At 39.5% G+C, this 18,639-nt stretch overlaps 1 protein-coding gene and 1 long non-coding RNA gene across 9 annotated transcripts in view; both read left to right on the forward strand.

The window, feature by feature from the left end:
• The window catches only part of HEATR5A (HEAT repeat containing 5A), a 66,880-nt gene extending 56,116 nt beyond the window's left edge, over window positions 1-10,764 (forward strand). For 6 of the 8 annotated variants that reach the window (XM_056345315.1, XM_056345321.1, XM_056345318.1 and 3 more), the window contains 7 exons: window positions 1,324-1,451; window positions 2,397-2,544; window positions 3,239-3,511; window positions 5,844-6,068; window positions 6,981-7,135; window positions 8,589-8,802; window positions 9,079-10,764. In XM_056345315.1, the coding sequence (XP_056201290.1) occupies window positions 1,324-1,451; window positions 2,397-2,544; window positions 3,239-3,511; window positions 5,844-6,068; window positions 6,981-7,135; window positions 8,589-8,802; window positions 9,079-9,380 (1,445 nt within the window). In that variant the 3' untranslated portion in view covers window positions 9,381-10,764. The remainder of the gene's footprint in view (window positions 1-1,323; window positions 1,452-2,396; window positions 2,545-3,238; window positions 3,512-5,843; window positions 6,069-6,980; window positions 7,136-8,588; window positions 8,803-9,078) is intronic. The other 2 variants (XR_008822913.1, XM_056345319.1) reach the window with 2 other exon arrangements.
• Window positions 10,765-12,746: 1,982 nt separating this feature from the next.
• On the forward strand, window positions 12,747-18,429 carry LOC130152212 (uncharacterized). The gene is made up of 2 exons (XR_008822914.1): window positions 12,747-16,641; window positions 17,779-18,429. It is a non-coding gene; the product is annotated as an uncharacterized LOC130152212 (long non-coding RNA).
• The last annotated feature ends 210 nt before the right edge of the window (window positions 18,430-18,639 follow it).

Below are 18,639 nucleotides of genomic sequence, written 5' to 3' on the forward strand. Positions count from 1 at the left end.
GTGGATGTCATCCTGTCCACTCCCTCCTTGCTCAAGCAGGGCCATCTAAAGCCTGTTGCCCAGGACCATGTCAAGAGGGTTTTGAGTATCTCCATGGATGGAGACTCCACAGCCTCTCTGGGCAACCTGTGCCAGTGTGCAGTCACCCTCACGGTAAAAAAGTGTTTCCTTAAGTTAACATAAAGCTCTGTTAAAGCCTCTGATACTGCAGAGGCTAACCAGGCAGTTGAATTCAGTCCCAGTTCTCTTAATTTACACAATTAGACATTTCTGGTTGTATTTTTTTTCTTTGGTCTCTCTTTTGTATCCTTCTTTTGCAATCCCTTTTTGGAATGGGTTTGTATGACCCAGATGTGTATGGCTTCTTTTAAATCCCAGTCTTCCTGCACAGAGCCAGCTTCCTTTTGAACTCTGTTGCTCCCTCAGTTAAAAGTGAGACCTCTCATACAAAGCTGCTCGTTTCCCCTGCTTCTCATACTACTGGATTAGTGCTTCAAATTTCATATTGCTTTACCATGGACACCTGGCTTGTTTATTCTGCTTTTGAGCGTATTCTACTTGCTCAGAACTTTTCACTTCCTACAAAGAAACTGAAAAAACTTTAAAGCATGGACACTTCCTGTTGCACCGCTGTTCTTTAGTGTACATTGATCAGTTTCCCAAGTCATCACACATTTTGGAATTACAGCTGTACAACTGGGATGAGACTATGGGTCATGGTTTATATGGAGTTTATCTCCAGTGTCATAAAATGTCATCTGAAGAATCCTGAAAGCTGAGAAAAAAAGTGATTGTTTCTGTCTGCCCTAGGATTTGCAAGCTTAGGCTTCATGTAATATACTTATTGCTGGTGATCCTATTGTGGTAGCTGTGATCTTCAGCATTTTTGTAAAATAGGAACATAAAACCTAAGTCTTTGAGTTTACGAACTATTACTACCTTCTCCATTATTTCCTTCTATTACATAAATCAGTGTGATTAGGCAAATATTCTGCTATATACTCATTATGAATTGTCTGCCTATCCATTGGACCTAAGAATTCAGTGTTCTGTCAAGAAATTGATCTGGTTGTTTTTATTTATTTATATTAATAGCCAGTATAATCATGTCTTATACTGTCTAGAAGCTCAAGTTCTTTCATTGTTTTGAGGGAAATAGAGTTCTTGCCCCACAATATTAGCAACAGGAAATGAATTCACTTAATATAAGATGTACATGCTATTTCTGTGATTGCTAAACTTGCTGTTAGACTACTTAGTAATTGACAAAATTACTTCTTAAAATTTCAAGCACATGTGGGTTTTTTCTTCTGGTGCTTACAGGAATTAGCGTGGAATTTCTCTGCTCTCCTCGGTCAGATGCAGCAATGGAAAACATTATTGCCTGTTTACATGCCCTGCAGGCACTCTTCGATGTTCCCTGGCCAAGGTCTAAAATAGGTGGTGATCAGGTAATGTCTTAATGATCAAAAGGCCCCCAGAGTTAAGGCATAATTTTAGTTTGAACAGTATCTCTACTCTGTTGTATATCCAGGAATCTTCAGCACATAAATAGTAGGTGAATTATATGCTTTACCAAAATCCAAAGCTGTAGAGGGAGGAGAGAAAAAGATCACAACATGGAACCTGTAAGAAGTCAATGAGGGGCAAAGAACTTCAGGACGTCTTGTGAGGAAGGAGTAATTGGGTGGGTAGGGTGAGAGCTGGGTAAAGACAGAATTCCAGGAAAAACAAGTTCTCTTACTCTTTCTTCCAAGGGACAGTTCATTTAATTCTGTTATAAATATTGAAGATGATAAAAGGAAACTGGACAAAAGCAGTGGTATTTAAAAAAAAAAAAAGGCAAAGCTAAAAAAAAAACCTGCAACCAAAACAAAAAAAAAACCTGCAACACACCAGTGATCCTAAAAAGAAGTAGTAACTTCCATGTTTCCTTGGTTTTTTTGTCTTGAAACTCTGTACTATTCTGTGTGCCATGCAATTGTCTAACACAGCAAAAGGAGCTGTGTGCCTGTGGACATGCCAAAGTTCTGCTGACTCCTGGTGATCTCTCCAAGGAAATGCATGTACTGTAGGAGGGAAACAATGTAGCATCCCCACCTTCAAGAGTTGAAAAACCATAAGATAAGAGATTACTTGGGGTGGTTTTTTTGTAGTATTAAGTGCCTTATCTCTAAATTACCATGTTTGCTATTCTGTTGGAAGAGTTGAGGAGGACTGCTGCTACTTGGAGCTAGGAGCTGCATGTTGAAGAAAACACCAACTCCTGTGATTGTATCAGTTATACTGTGTTTCTTATGTTAATAAGAGTAATACTGTTGGCTTTTACAAGTATTAACAAGTTTCTAAAATTCCTGCATAAAATGGGGATATATTGAGCATTTTTCTTACTGTAGGAGTTGGGTGTAGAGCTGCTGAACGTTTTGCATCGACTTATACTGACCAGAGAATCACCTGATATTCAGCTAGCTGCCCTTGAAGTGGTTCAGCTGATTCTTTTTGCAGCTCAGGAACACGTGAAGGAAAAGCGGAGAAGTGCAGAAGGTACAGTAATGTATGAGATGTTGAATACGCGTTATTAGGGTTAAAGCAATTCTTGGAAAATTGGGTTCCTGAAGGTGATTTTCCAAGATGCATCTTAATTGAAGCGTTTCACAGTTGATGACTAATCCTGGTTTACTTAAGTCAGTCCAGACGCCTGACAAAAGAAACCGGGGTGGTATGATGGGTAGCCAGTGGCTTTGGTGTTGACTAGAGGGCATGAGTGAGGAAGGAAACTGGAGAAATTGCAGCTGGGATAGTCCCATGTGATGTTAGGGAGGGAGGAGTCTTAGTGAAAAACTGGGATCAGCTGCAGTAGAGCAATGGAGAGAGTCAGCCCACACAGCTGTTACAAGCCAGGCTCCACTAGGTACTCTGATTGTAACTTCCTAAAGTTCATTTTCTGAAAGAGAGTAACTGGGAGTAGAATCAAAGCACTTAGATCAGGTGACATCACTGGCATGGTGCCTCAGCATGTTGTATGTCTAAATCTACTGCACACGTTTTTGCCTTTTGACAGTCAGTGCGTACTTGGTTTATTCAGAAGGGTGGACGTTTGCCAGGTCTTTGAATACATATGCATGCACATATATGTATCAAGGTTGTCACATCGTGATGAAGCAGTCTTAAGAAGTAAACTTTTTGGAAACAAGGTACAGCATGCAGATTTCTGCCATATTTCTTCTTTTGGTTTCAGTTGATGATGGCGCTGCAGAAAAGGAAACGTTGCCAGAATTTGGAGAAGGCAAAGACACAGGAGGACTGGTGCCTGGGAAATCATTAGTCTTCGCAACACTGGAGTTGTGTGTTTGTATTCTTGTCAGACAGCTTCCCCAGCTCAACCCTAAATTAACTTGTAGCCCTGCAGTTCAATCTGGGAAACATCTGCTATTGTCAGAAGATGGAAGTAGACTAGTAGCAGCAGCATTAGTTATTCTCTCTGATGTTCCTGCAATCTGCTCTCCTGAAGGTATGCCGTTTCATCACAGGAAAAGATTAATGAAAGAATATTGGGCTCTTCCGAGCTCCCTTGTTATTACCTGATTTTTTGATCTAGATAAATCTGGCAGCAAGTTTTGTTGATTTGCTTGTGCAAATTTCCGGTTCTAATTATTTTTTTGACTGTCAGATTACAAAACAAGTTACAAACCTGAAGCAATTAAAGGAGTAGTTTTTTTTTTCCTCCCACATGCAGCAGCGCAATTAATAGATTCATTTTATACAGGCAAGTGTACAATAGCTACATGATTATATTGTACTTGGCTTGTCTGTTCTGGAATTTATAATGCAGATACAAATTAAATTTAAAAGGGAAATGTGTCATGTTAGCTTTGACTAAAAGCTGTCATTGAACATTAGGAAACCACTGTAAGGAGTTACGGTTGATTTCTCAGAATAGTTGACTTTTACCCATGATTCATTTTTGATTCACTCCAAACTTTAAGATGGTTCCCCACCCCCCAATACCATATTCATACATACGATCTTTCAGTGCTGTTACAGCCACACCTATAAACTATTTCCACCCTGCTCCTCTGTTCCCACCTTAGGTAACTGTGTTACGCCTCATGCAAATTTTTGCATTTACCAGCCCTGGAAATTTCTTCGTTTTTCTTAATTTGTTCTTTGTTACAAGATTCTTCTTCGGGGGGTAGCATCCTTTAATGGAATAGTAGGTAGTTCTTGCTATCATTGTAGGGTGGTGATATGATTTCTCTTTTCCATCTGCAGCTCATTATTTTTCAGTTCAAAGCAAAAGGGAACAAACAACATCACTTAAATCTAAGGGCAACTGTCTTGTATAAAAAATAATCTGTGATTTTTCTTTTCTCCCTGTAGTTGTTATTGTCTTCAGCTGTTCAAGTTACTCTACAAACTAACAGCTTGCAGGATCAGACCAGATGGGATGTTTACACTAGGGAACCAAAGCATTTAAGTCAGGTGGCTAAAATGAGGCGTTTAGGCTTGCTTATGCTGTCAGTTGAATAAGGAAGCATCTCCAAGCTAACTCTCATAATCAAAGAGAAGATAATTCCTATGTGGAATTGCATCATTTTTCCCCTTTAGTAGGTAACTGCAGTTATAGTCCTATGACTACCATGTCTCTTACTTCAGGCACCTCTCATGATGTGTAGGCCTAGTAAAATTTTCAAATAAATGATGCTCATGAACTCCATTTCCTACTGAATTCCAATAGTCGATTTTCAGAGACTAGGCTGTTTAAAAATAGACGGTAGGTGTCCTCAGGTTCAGAAAAGACTTACGGATATGTCAGAGATCCTCATTATTCAACAGGTCTCTCATGAACTTCAGTATATTAAAATCTTAAGAACATAAGCATTTTGCTGATTAGAGGAGGACATAAGCATATTAAGCCGTATGTTTAACTCTGTGCTTTGCTGAATCAGAACTTAAGATAGGAGCAATAGGTAAATATGCAGGTATCTAGATTGTCTCCAATATGTGCAGAATTCTGTATTAGATTCAAAGATATAAGAATATGTAAAACTGCTATGCCAAGCTATTCCTGTGATTTTTTTTTAATATATTTTTTTTAATAGTCTTTTATTCTGACAGATCAACTATCAGATTCTCAGGGAGAGCTGAAGATCTGTTCAGTAGGCTGTGGGGCAATCTGCTTCTCTCCTTAGGTCTCCTCTTTTCCAAAATATTTATTAGAGTTTTTCATTATAATTCTAGGAATTTTTGTTATGCATTTTTAGTCTGGGATCCTCTTCTTCTTAATCTTACTAAATTCTTGACGTTAGTGATTTTCTGGAGCAGTGACATCCTTGGCTGACTATACATCTGCTAGAAGTATTTGCTTTTAACTAGTTTTGAAATTACCCCCTGTTAATTTCCTTTACTGTATTATTTTCATTGAAAAATATGCTTAGATGCTCATAAATTGCTTTCTACTATTCAGTACTTTGTATACTTCTATAGCTTCTCTTCTTCTGCTCCTCAGTGGCTCTGATCTTTCTCTTCTTCCTTTTCTCTGAACATGACATAATTCCTCACTTCATATAATAAAATCATCAAGGAATAGATATACAATGCTAATTTAAGAGGGGAAAACTTCACTTAAGCAGTCTGACTCCATTTTTGCTATAGCAAGTCACTTGATATTTCAAATCTTTCTTCAAATTACCAGTGCCTTCATTCACATATGTGATTATGGTAGATGATAAATAAGTAAAAAAAGATAATCCAAGAAAACGGCTTCAGGGTTTTTTTAAAAATGTAAAAGGTACCTGATTTTTTTTTTAACTTCTGTGAAATTGATTTGCTTTGTTTTACAGGAAGTATTTCAGTTCTTCCTACTATCTTGTACTTAATTATTGGAGTACTTAAAGAAACTGCTGTGAAATTGCAAGATGGGCGGTTACCTTTGACAGTTGCTGCATCTCTACAAGCACTTAAAGGACTCTTGTCTTCTCCAATGGCTCGAGCAGAGAAGAGTCGGACTGCTTGGACTGATCTTCTGCGGAGTGCTTTGGTCACAGTGCTTGACTGTTGGGATCAAAGTAAGGATGAATTCTGTGTTTGTGTGTTTACAAAAACAAAACAAAACAAATGTTTGAGTGAAAGGTTGTTTGGTTTCATTTAAATTAAATTCATGCATATCTTTAAAAAAGATTACGAGATCTTAGTCACAGGAAAATGAGTTGGCTACCAAGTACTGTTGAAACTATAGTGCAGTTTTGTCCCTACAGTTATGTGAAGTCACCATCTGTTAACGGTGTAAATGTGGGTTTGCAGCCTTACCCCTGTATTAGGTAGTGCCACAATGTAGGGACATGGTAGGATGGAATAAACAGGAGTTACGGTTTCAGTGTACAGTTGAGCATAAAAGACAGCTGTGCTGCATGCAGGTTCTCCACAAAGAATTAGTGTTTGTACTGAAGCAAAAGGTATTAAAGCAGTCGTTCAAGAAAAAATATTTTTGTCTTAGTTTTCTATGTGCTGCTTCTTCAGCTTCCCAAGTCTGTAGTATTTTTATCATTCTTTATGTTTAATCTCTTAAGTTTTTATTTGTTGTTGGAACTTCTGTTTATAGTGCTGGGTTTTTTTAAGTTATAGCAAAAGAATATATGTTCTTAATGCAAGTTTTATATTATTCTTAAAATAGGTTGTAGCTTAATATGTCATACCAGCTCTTCAAAGATATTCCTTGTATTTTATACAGAGGAACAATGGAATAGGAGTATGCTGTTACTTCTAAATATGCATATAGCCACCCCTGAATTGCCGTTTTGGCCTTGGCTTTTGTTACAGTAGAAGTCCATATCAGTGCATCAGAGTATGTCATGTATTTGAAAAAAGACATCCCTACAGAAACTTAGATGTTGCTATTTCTATTTTACCTCTTTGTAACACTTAAATTTATAGAATTACTTTTTAATGCAAATCTAACAGACTGATTACTTTATTGATAGTAGATGGGCTTCTCCAAGAACGGGATGAAGTTAGTCTGCTTACTGCTATTACAGTATTTGTTATGTCTGCCAGTCCAGAAGTTACTACCATAGAGTGCCTTCAAAAGCGTTGTATTGAGAAGTTTAAAATAACGCTTGACTCAAAAGATCCTCTTGTAAGTACTGGTGAAGTTATAAGAATATCAGTATCATATTAAATTAATTTTAGCTTATTTTCTGTTCAGTTGTTTCACTTGCCCCGTGTGTTGGTTCCAGTTAATTCTGTCTTGATTATATCTGTTGTATTTTAAAAAATAGTTTGAGCAAGTTAGCAAGAACATGTCCAGCACTGCATTTTATCATTTTTTTTATTCTGTATGCAATTCTGTATTCCTATGATTTATTTTTTTTATTGCATCAGACTCAGAGCTATAAACACTGAATAAGTACATGGTACAGTTATGTAGTTTTTCAGGCACCTGTTTAATTTTATTTGTTCATTTTATCTTCAGTATACAACGACTATCTTTTGCACAGGAAATTCCTCAGCTGTGGGTCTTTGGGAGCTGGGGCAAGTACCTTTACCTAACTTTTACTGTCCCATAGGCATCAGCTCCTGGCCACTGCTGGAGGCAGCATATTGAACTAGATTAATGCTTTTTTCTGACCTAGTGTAAATATTTTTACATGGTTGATTTAGATTGTAGTACCACAGTTCATATGTTACTATTCTTCGTGTAAAAAACCAATGTTTCTGGAAAAAAACAATTGTATTTATTATCATTGCAAATACAAATGGCTTTTCCAAGAGCTGGGACTTCCTCACACTGAAAGTCCAGTTCAGAAAATAATATGCATTAGATTTCATGTTTGATTGGGAGGATTCACTGTAAACTGGTTTTCTTGCATCTTCTGTGTGCACATTCATGTAGTAACAAAAAATTAAACAGTTACCTTTACTTGAAAAATAGCTGTAAGAATTACAGCTGTAAGAAAGCTGTATATTTTTTTTTTAATATATTAATACATCTCTAGTATTATAAACATCGGTTTCCACTGATAGGAAACTGGGGATGCCCAGTAAAGTGGTAGTATGTATTTGAAAATTTTATCAAAGTTTTTAGGCATCTGAGGCTTTCAGAAATTATGTAGGAACTTGACAGTTCCAGTCCTGTTGACTTCCAGTGACATGCAAGCTACTGTGCCATTTGAGACTTTTTAAAATTGTGCCTACAGTTTGACAGAGGTAGTGCTTACGTTTTAAGTACCTCTTTCCAGTCAGATGTGTTTTTGCAAAAAATAGTATATTTTCAAAACAGTGCTAGGACATAGTCTTCACAAAAATAATATTTTTTCCTTAAGTCAAAACTGTAGGAAGATGTAGGACTCAGTGGAAAGAAACAGGGAGCATGATCTAGTTTCTCTTAATAATTTGATTACAAGTTATAATGCGCCTGTAATGTATTATGCATTAGCAGCCTGCAACCTGATGAATTTTCAGGCTGAGGCACGTTTTTCCTCCTCCCTAAATATTCCCCTTTTATCTGACAAGCTGTGAGTTTTAAAACACTCTGACATGTATTTTTAAGTATTACACTTTGTAACTGCAAATTTGATTTTTCCCTTTAGGTACAGTATAAGTGCTACCAGCTGCTGCACTCCATCTTTCAGCTTCCAAACAAAACTGTGTCATATCCTTATATTCATTCTTTAGCACCATCCATTGTGAGAAAACTGCAGGAAACAGAAAAAGCAAAACCTGAAAATGCTGCTGAACTTCAGGTCATTCAGGAAGGAATAAAGGTGATTACAGCTCTTACAGCCACTGCTGAGGAAAAGCACCGTAAGTTACTTCCATTACTAGTATTCAAAGCATTAGACACGCTGAAAGTTGCCATAAGTAACAAATTAAAACAAAGTGACCACTAGGAATCCAGTTCTGAACATTAATTGCTAACAAAATTGCTAACAAGAATGTTGGTTCTTTCTACCATACAGTTCAAATAACATCTGCAGCTTTACAGTTTGTGTTAAATGCTAACTCTGAGAGTAGTTCTGGTTAGAATTTGAAGGTTTTTTTCAAAAGTGTGTGTTTAAGTTGTGTTCTCAATGTTTATAGGTGCTCATTTGGTGGCCTGCCTTCTTCCCCTCCTGATTTCCTTTCTTTTGGATGAAAATGCTCTGGTTTCTGCTACAAACTCGGCAAAAAATCTACATGAGTTTGCTTTGCAAAATCTGATGCAGATTGGTCCACAGTACTCATCAGTTTTTAAAAAACTAATGGCTTCCTCTCCCACTATGAAAGCCAGGCTTGAGTCAGCTGTAAAAGGCAATCAAGAAAGCATGAAAGTGAAGACTGCTAAACATGCAAAGAATCCTGGGAAAAGTTCAAGCATTCAGCTAAAGACCAATTTTCTTTAAAGTCTTATATTGTCATTTTATGCACTTTTGATACCAACGGTAAAAATGTCCCTTTTAGTTTCCATTCAGAGTAGGATCACTATGAGTTGATCTCATGTATTTCAGTTTGCGCTGAAGTATTACGGAAAGTTTTTAAGAGAAAGCAAATCTCTACATAACTTTCTGTTAGCGTAAAACTTCTTAACCACCTCTAAACACTATGAATAAATCTATCAGAGGTCACCTAATCTGTATTTTTGGATTATTTTGGACTAAAATGCCAGAGATGCAAATGACTATATTAAAAAAATATATAGTGAACTTTAGCATACGTATATTTAGGAGCAGCCCACACTTGGCCATTAAGTAAAACTAATTTTGTTTTAAATCAATGTTTGTCAAAAATAAATTACCCTGATTGGTTTTATGGATTTAACTGGGTCATAAATTTACTTGCAGTTTGTAATCTATCTTAATTACTTATTTAACACACTGCGTCATTAAGTAAACAGATTAAATATCCTTGTACACCTTACAACAGGTTATCACTGATCTCAAAAAATTCACCTCAATAAAGGTAATATCGATAGCTTTAATCCTAATAATTCCTCAAGCTGGCTGAGATTTAAGAAATGCTGTTGAATACAGCTCTGCAGCGCTTCTTCGCTGAGGACTCCGTAGTGCTTTACACAGTGGGACTGTTACCCTACGTAAGTATTTGCAGGCTTGGTGCCCTGCTGCTTGACATAGTCTCACTTTCCAGGTTGTATACTTGTGTTAATTTTGTATTAGGCTAGCCAGGCAATTGGAGCTTACGTATCTTGTCCAGGATAGGACAGCAATTTTAAAATACTGTGCCTCGATTCAGACATCTGCTCTATCTGGATGTGTGTTTCCTGATCTTTAAATGATCGGTTATATATACATGTAACTCACCTAAATTTTTGTTTCTCTGCAATGAGAGATGGACATATTTGAAGTCAGCTTGTCTTGTGTCAAATAAAGTGCAACAAACTCATACTAAGGAGTATTTAATTAACGTTTTTATCAAGGAGCATATTTTAATATAGAAAAATAACTTATCGGAATTGCAATGGCTATAAAGTATTTTCTACATACAGTGTATTGACTCCTTTCTTAATACCAGTATTATCTAAACCAAACACTGTCAAACTGAGGATAGTATTTCCTTCTTATATCTAATTACTTTAAAAGAAAGAAGGAAATAAAAAATTTACAGAACTGAGAAACACACTGTGACTCAGGAAAAGTGTGATGTACTGTATTTTATTATAAGTTTTGTATATAAATATAATTGTAAATTGTACAGAATTAACCATTTGACCAAAGTTCTAACAATTCATTTTTCTAATTTACATAAATAAAGCTAATTTTCTTCACTTAAGATTTGTCTTAGTCATTTTGCCCAATAGCAGAGGGGCTCCAAGGACTTCTGTAACAGAAAGAAAATGTTTGCATGCTGCCACGAGGAAACTAATAAGAAATGTTGGGGCTGGATGCACTGTGGTCTGTGAGTTGACATTGCAGGTCTTCCTTTGTTCGGTACAGCACAGTGGGTAAGTGGAACCAGGGGGATAGACCGTGTGTGCGTAAATACCTGTTCGTGCCAAGTGCTGAAACGTGCAAACTGTGGGACGGTGGTTCAGATGGTTTCCATCTTTCCCTGAAGAACCAGAAATTCTTTGTTCCGCCTCTATGTTGCAGTCAAATCTGTAGTCTTTGGCTGTGTTGAAAGGGAGTTACATTGAATTTGGCAGTTGCTCATCTGTATCTCATTAATAATTTCTTATCTCATTATTTTTCCCTTCAGAGTTTACTGGGTGTATTATTTTTTTTCTTTCTCTCCCCAGCCCCAAGGCTGCTTCTGGGAAATCATCGTAATTCTTACGGGACTTGAAACTTTTAAATTAAACTCATGTCATGTTTACTATTGAAGTGGCCAAATTATTGCTGAGAAAGTTGCTACAACAGCTGTATGTCATGATTTTTTTCATTTTCTGTAATGTATAAGAACAGCATAACCTTTTTTTCACTAACATTTTTTAATGTTGATAATACAATCTGATTAAATCCTACTTTGCTCAACAACTTTTAAGAAGCATGCTCAAGTTGTAGGAGCACCAAGTAAAGCTGTTAAAAGCAAAAAATTACAGTTGTTTAGAAGAGCTTAGTCCTAGATTTCTTGGAGGGTCTCATTGTGGTGGCTCACAACTGAGTCACTGAGAAGTGCATAATTATGGGATTTGACATTTCTTGGTCAAGTTTTGTATCCATGTGTGGAAAAGGGCCATTTTTAGCATATCTGTGTATTCTAAATGCAGAAGCAAAATGATTCAATAAGGATAACCATTGCTAATTATTAATGTCTTCTGTAAATTAGGACATAAATGCGAGCTTAATTTATCCAGATAACGAATTTGTTGATGTAGTAAAAATACCAGTGCTCAGAGTTCTGCTTTGTTATGTACACTTAAAACAGCAAGTTAGATCAGGTGAATAACCCTATCATTTAAGTTTTTATAAATGAACCTTACAGATACAATCTTGTTATAAAAAGAATTTTTTTTTAGATACCAGATGTCTTTGATGCAGTATTGTTTATTTTCAAGGAACTTGCATAGATTTCATTTTTCCACAGAGCAGTTTTGGTTTTAATTCCACTCTCCTGTTTTAGGCATTGCTTGGCATTCAGGCTCTTATGTTTAGCCAAACATATGTCGAGTTATAAACTTCTTCAGCTGGTTTCAGCTGGGACAGAGTTAATTTTCTTCTTAGCAGCTGGTGCAGTGCTGTGTTTTGGCTCTAATGTGAGAACGGTGTTGATAGGTCACTGATGTTTCTAGTTGTTGCTGGGTGATGTTTGTAGTAAACCCAGGATTTCTGGGCTCCTCAGGCCTTGCCAGCAAGAAGGCTGGAGGGGCACTGGAAACTGGGAGGTGACACAGCCAGGACAGCTACCTGAACTAGCCAAAGGGATATTCCATACCGTATGGCGTCATGCTGAGTATATATAAGTGGGGGAAGAAGAAGGAAGGTGGGACATTCAGAGTGATGGCGTTTGTCTTCCCAAGTAACTGTTAGGTGTGCTGGAGCCCCGGCTCTCCTGGGGATGGCTGAGCACGTGCCCGACGGTGGGAAGTGGTGAATGAATGAATTCCCTGCTTTGCTTTGCCTTGTCTGCATGGATTTTGCTTTACCCATTAAACTGTCTTTATCTCAACCCATGACTTCTCTCACTTTTACTTTTCCGATCCTCTCCCCATCCCACTGTGGGGGGAGTGAGCAAGCAGCTGCGTGGGGCTTAGTCGCCAGCTGGGGTTAAACCACGACAGTAGATTTAACATTTTAGGGGGAAAAAAAAAATTGAAATCTGGATTCTCTGGAGAATAAATGATTTATGACATACAATAACGAAAGGGGAAGTGACATCTAAATATAGCGAAAGTGGAGCTGAAGATTTTGTCTGAGAAACAAGTCAAAGTAAAAGCAGGCTTTTTAACCCAAATTCACTCACTCGGCAGCCAAATACCAATTTTGCTCTGTGATCCTATCCCCACTTCCACAATCCCAGTCACATGAAGTATAGAATCAGAATCTAGAAGGTGGAATGTGGGATGAAATCCCCTTCCCGTGTGCTTGCACTCCAGCTGCCGTATGGCGGCACTTGCAGGAGAAAACCAGCTGGGAGGGTGAGCACCCACCACAACAGAGCTGCTCTCAGCACGCCTATCAGGGTGTGTGCCAATTTGTCTAGTTAGTGGAAGAAAAATGTGTTGTTTATGTATATAAAGAAGTTTGCAGATGAGGAAAGTCTGTTTCTAAAAGTTGCTGGTAAGAAGCTAAATTTAGTAATGGCAAAGATTGGTGAAATCTTATTCTAAGCTACAAGTTTATGGATTGCAATTGTCGAGCTTCAAATTGGATTTTTTAAAACCGATGTTAATATTTATATATTGAAATTTATGTTGATTATCTCACTGCCAATGAAATGTAATATGGAATTGCTGAGATTCCCTGTTTCTTCTAGTGGGCTTGGTTTGGGTTTGTTTTTTTTTTTATTATAACCTTCTCTGGGTAAGAATTCAGTTATGGTAATTTTGCAAGCATGTTTTTTTCTGCTTAGTGCCTCAGTTCTCAGTATCGTTTTCTGCAAAAAAAGGAGGTGGTTTTGTATGAGACACATTTTCAGTGGAAGTACAGGCCTCAAGGATTCTGGAAACAATTTTGATTTGTATCTAAAAATAGAAATATTATGCAATTTGAATATACAACCTATCATTATGAAAGCAAATGCTCTTAACCTCATCTTCTCTCTTGTAAGGTTCATGGCAAACACCAAGGAAAAACTGTCGCAGATGTCTGCATGTTCTGCAGGAAACACAGATACAAGGATAACTGGTTCAAGCTGTTGCCACCGAATTTACCTGAAATTCAGTTAGAGGAATAAAAGAATTTGCCTATAGGAAAAAATCAGGTTTTCTTTTGCAATGCTTCATCAGCTGTATTTATTAAATGAGCAAGGATGGGATGAGGAGGGGTAATAGAAGAGACAAGCCGAGTAAATGGTTTTTTACCTCTGATCTGAGGCACAGTGCAACCTCATGTGTAGCTATCAGGGAGTCAAGAGATGCAGTAATGTGGTCGGGGGAGGGGGGGAGGGTAGACAGGCTTTTTTTAGCCCGTATTCCTCCTCGTTGCCTTCTGAGGCCAACAAATCTGTGAATAATTTACTTTGGTAAGATGAGAATTCTTGAGCTAGCTGGAGAGAAGTACTCAAGAACGAGCGGTCTTGAGGTGGAGCCACAACGCGTCTGGAGTTCTGGGCACCCTCTAAACCATGCAGTAAATGTAGATATGTGCGGACTCTGGGGCTTAAAGGCTTGCAGCCTTCTGTCCTGGTTTTCCCACATAGTCTTGTGGGTGCAGCAAAGTCCGTACCCCTACCCTGTAGCTACAGGGAGGAAAGACAGCCAGGTGGGCATGGTGTGAACTACCAAAGAGGTTTTCTCTGGCTGAGGGCAGCCGAACCCAGGGAAGCTGTGAGTGAACACCTTCTTTTCCAAGTGGGCAATTTCCTACCTTACTGGTAGGTTTCTTGAGGTACCTGCTCACACAGGCACCTGTCCTGGACCATGTGGCTACCACTGCTGAGGATCACCAGGCTGGGTGTATGCGTGTTGCTCAGTAGCTGCCAGTGGCCTGGGTCCATGCTGAGGCTGTTCATAGTCAAATGCAACTAGACTTTGTGGATAAATCCAAAGGATACCTGGAAGCGAGCTGTTCTTCACATTGGTCTGGGCCATGAGGAAAGTATGTCTCTCCTTGATGTCCTCCAGAGCAGCAGGTGCTGCAGCCTGCCATTGCACACAGATCTATCCACACAGTGTCCTGCTCAGCGCTGTGCACTTGCAGCAATGTTCAGAGCCATGTACTGCAAGGGTTTAGGATAAGCCGCGGTCATTCATAAAGACTCCGGGAGCTTTTCTGACAATGGCAGAAGAGGAAAGGCTGTCGGATGTACTGGCTACAGGGTGCTGAGACCATGGAAGCAGGTTGGGAAGATGAGGCGACTACTGCAGGAAAAGGGAAGAGGGAGCAGGGACTTACCTGTTTGTCAAGCCTGAAGTGACCACCGTGGCTGCAACACCTCTGCTTATGACAGATCACCTTTGTGTAGTTACAAGAGAACTTTACTCATTCTGTGTAATTTACCAAAACCTGCCAGTGACTTTGGTATGTTAACGAGAGGGGACATAGCAGCTCATGAAGTACTCGCTGCTGCGTGGAAGCTGGCTGTTCCAGCCGGCCATGCCTCTTGCGGGGGTCAACTGCACAGCTGGTGGTCCGCAGCTGAAACTGTATTCTGCACTGGCTTGGGCTGGGCACGAACTACAGGAATACATTTCAGTGCTGTAATTTTCTCCTTCAGGAGGTAATGAATATATTAACTGTCAGAGATTCTCTCCTGACTCCAGGTTTGTGAAGCTGTACCTGGACAACACAGGATGCCTCCAAAACAGCTAAACCTTTTTTTTTTTTTTTTTTTTTTTTTGTATCTGTGTTTTTCTGGTAAGTGCAAGAACTGAGGCAGATAAGCAAGTATTTAAAATCCAGTTCCCATTCATGCTAATATCCCAGAACTAAGTGCAACCCACTGTTAGAGATCTTTTTGGTTGTGTTCCTTAACGTTCAGGAAGCCAACACCCAGCCACGACTTGCTGAGTGACTGCTGGGTGCAAGTGCTGGAGGGCAATATGCCCCAGACAGCGAAGCAAGGGAGATGGCTGTGAAGATGGGGCAGGCCGGAGGGAAAAAGCAGCAGCGAAGGAGCAAATACAAAGGCTGCAGAGGAAGCATAGCTATTCTTGAGGGATTATTTTTCAAAGCAAACAAATGCTGAAGGGTTAGAACAGGACAGAGAGGAAGGAAGGGGGAAGCAGAACAAGAGGCATGGGCATGGGTAGTAAAAGAAGGAAGGAAAAATAATAGTTAAATCAGTTACTGATTGATTTATTGCTTCAAAATGGCCTGTGTGAGATATCATAGCTTAATGGTTGACTGAAATCCTATAAAATTTTACAAATTAAACTACTCTGATTTGTAAAGCTCACACAGTTTTATGATACATTAGCTTTGCTCGTTCTGTTTTGTTTTGCCCATTATTTATCATCAGGGAAAAAAGAAACTGCCAACCATCCATGTAAATCAAAGCAAAATACTTTGTACTAGCAGCAAAGGATGAGACAAGTTAATGACATTACTATGAAAAGTAATACAAGGTTGCTTGCATGCAGTACTGGGAATCTGTACCCGTTAACAAAATATGCAAAGCGGCCACGACTGGATCACATTCTATATGGTCTCTAAGTAAACCACGAAAACAGTCACCGTCGTGACAGAAAGTGCATCAGAAAGCACTGTTGGTTACACACACACGCAAAGATTAAATACTATGCAAAGTAGGAAGACAAGTTTGAAGTGAAGTAACTCGCTAGCCGCAACAGCAGGCGCATACCCCAGCTCCCCTCGCCTTTTCAGCGTTGGTTACAGTATCCGTACGGACACACTTGGTATTTTTTCATTAAAAGATTCTGAAATAACTTATAAGGCATTACTTGAATCGCAAATTTTTCACCACTGTTCTTAGGTGAGGATTTTGACCTGAACTGGCCAGCAGCCTTTGGAACTGAAGACCATTCAGAGGCCAGAAGGAACATGGAGGAGGCGGGAGGTGTCTGTCACCACCGCTTTCCCGGAGCAGGTACATGGCACCGGAGCTGCTTACTGGTTCCTGCTTACTGGGATCCAGGGAACTGCCAGCTGCCTGTAATTGCTGGCAACAGCTTCGTTCCTTCAGGGCAGGGAAGAGAGGTTAAATGCCTCAGCCTTTAATTAGAACTTGTTCTTGCTCCCCGGTTCTGAAGAAATGGAAGCTGCTGATAGCACAGTCTGCACGCAGCAGGGCCTGAGGAGGGAACTGATTTTCCAAGGCACAAAGGAGCATGTTTGTCACCCTTTTGGGGGGAGAGGGAAAATGGAGACGAATCATGGAGGTGCCAGAGAAAACATCCTGCTGAGATGAACATCGCTGTGCCATCGCTTGTCCCCCCATCCCAGCCCCACCTGAGAGAAGGTCTAATTGCTCGCAAAGTGCCCGCTTTATCCACCTATATAGACATATAGGCAGGCCTCGCCAGTTACTGTCATGCAAAGATATTTGTTGCACAGGCTATCCAAGAAGTCCTAACAGTTGCTCGTCCTAACAGTTGCTCCTTAGCAAATGCTCTAGAAATCAAAGCCCCTGAATCCATTCACAGCTACACCAATGCTGATCAATTGACCTTGATAACAGAGTCGTTCCACTGCAGAATGATAATTATGAAGCCGTTGAGCTTTTAAACTTTTCCCATTTATAAATCCAAGTTTATCCCATTACTTAGCTGAACTACAATTCAGTCACTGATGACTCCTAATCACCAGATCACTAGCGCTGGTGAACAAGTTCTCAGTAATTAACATTGCAACAAAGACGACAGCATTCTGAAAACAAAAGGGTCACTGGAAACCTCCAAAAAATTAATAACAATTTGACGTTCCTTGTCAGTTTGAGAAATTTGACTGTTTATCACTATATGGTAAAGTGTTTACATAAGGGAAGTGTAGGGAAGGTTTTTTCCTGGGGGTTTTTTTGGTCTAAAATCACACTACTCCTTGTTCAGGAGAGATTAGAATCAAAGAGACAGATGGGACAGTTCCATGATGGGGTGGGAATGAGACCACCTTTATCTTCTTACGTTTACTCAGGTCACTGATATTCTTTGGTTTTCAAGCTGAAGTTTGTGGAAGTGGTTGAAGTGTTGAAGCAGACAAAAATGTGTTATTATTTTTCCTCATTCAGGTCCACCACTTACTGCTCGCTTCAGACATCTGGTCTGACCTGAAGGCTGCCATGAGGCTGAGCAGCAGCTTATCCCCCGAAGGGCACTCTGACCCAATGGCTCTGAAAGCGACACCCTGAGCAACACTTCAGCGTGATTTAAATTACATCTGAACATTTTGGTAGCCAAACCTCCATTTAAAATACTAGGATTTGCTGGAATTGACAGTTACTTTGCGTGTAAGCCTTAGTCTGGAGTGGAAATGGGAGAAAGGGAGGAGAAGAGATTGGACAGACTGCAAAGGAAAATTCTGAACTTACTGCAAAAGGGACTCAGACACGGCATGGTTTCTGGGAAGAAAAAAAAAAGTAGTCGAGGGGGCTAATTTTCAGAAATGTTATATCATTGGTATTCAATGGCTTAGTTTTTTTGGAGAAGTGTTTGCAGTAGCCTACCAGGTAGACACAGCCCGCCCGGGCCCGAAGGTACCGCACAGACCCACCGAGCGATCGTCCTGCTGGGAGAGGAGGGGAAGCAGCAGCCTGTGGGGTTGTGGCAGAGGAAAACCCGTCCTTGGGTTCAGATGCCTGTGAGGTGGGGGGGGGTACTCTGTGCTCCTGGCTTCCTCCCCTCAGTTCTGCTTGATCTTAATAAAAGAAGTTTCCATGTGGGATGTGCCTGTCATTTGAAGGACGATGCGGGAGAGGTATGTTTGAAGGATGGAAAACCCAACGAACTATTTTCTCCCTGTAAGTCATAATTTTGGAGAAGAGCTATTTAAGGCACTGCAGAGGCAAAAATGTGTTTCCTTAAAAATCCTTTAAACTCCCATGAAAACTGCCCCACAGAGAGAGCTGATGTTAGTGGTGTCGGGTACGAGC

The sequence above is a fragment of the Falco biarmicus genome, chromosome 7 (genome assembly GCF_023638135.1).
Source record: "Falco biarmicus isolate bFalBia1 chromosome 7, bFalBia1.pri, whole genome shotgun sequence".
NCBI lineage: Eukaryota > Metazoa > Chordata > Aves > Falconiformes > Falconidae > Falco > Falco biarmicus.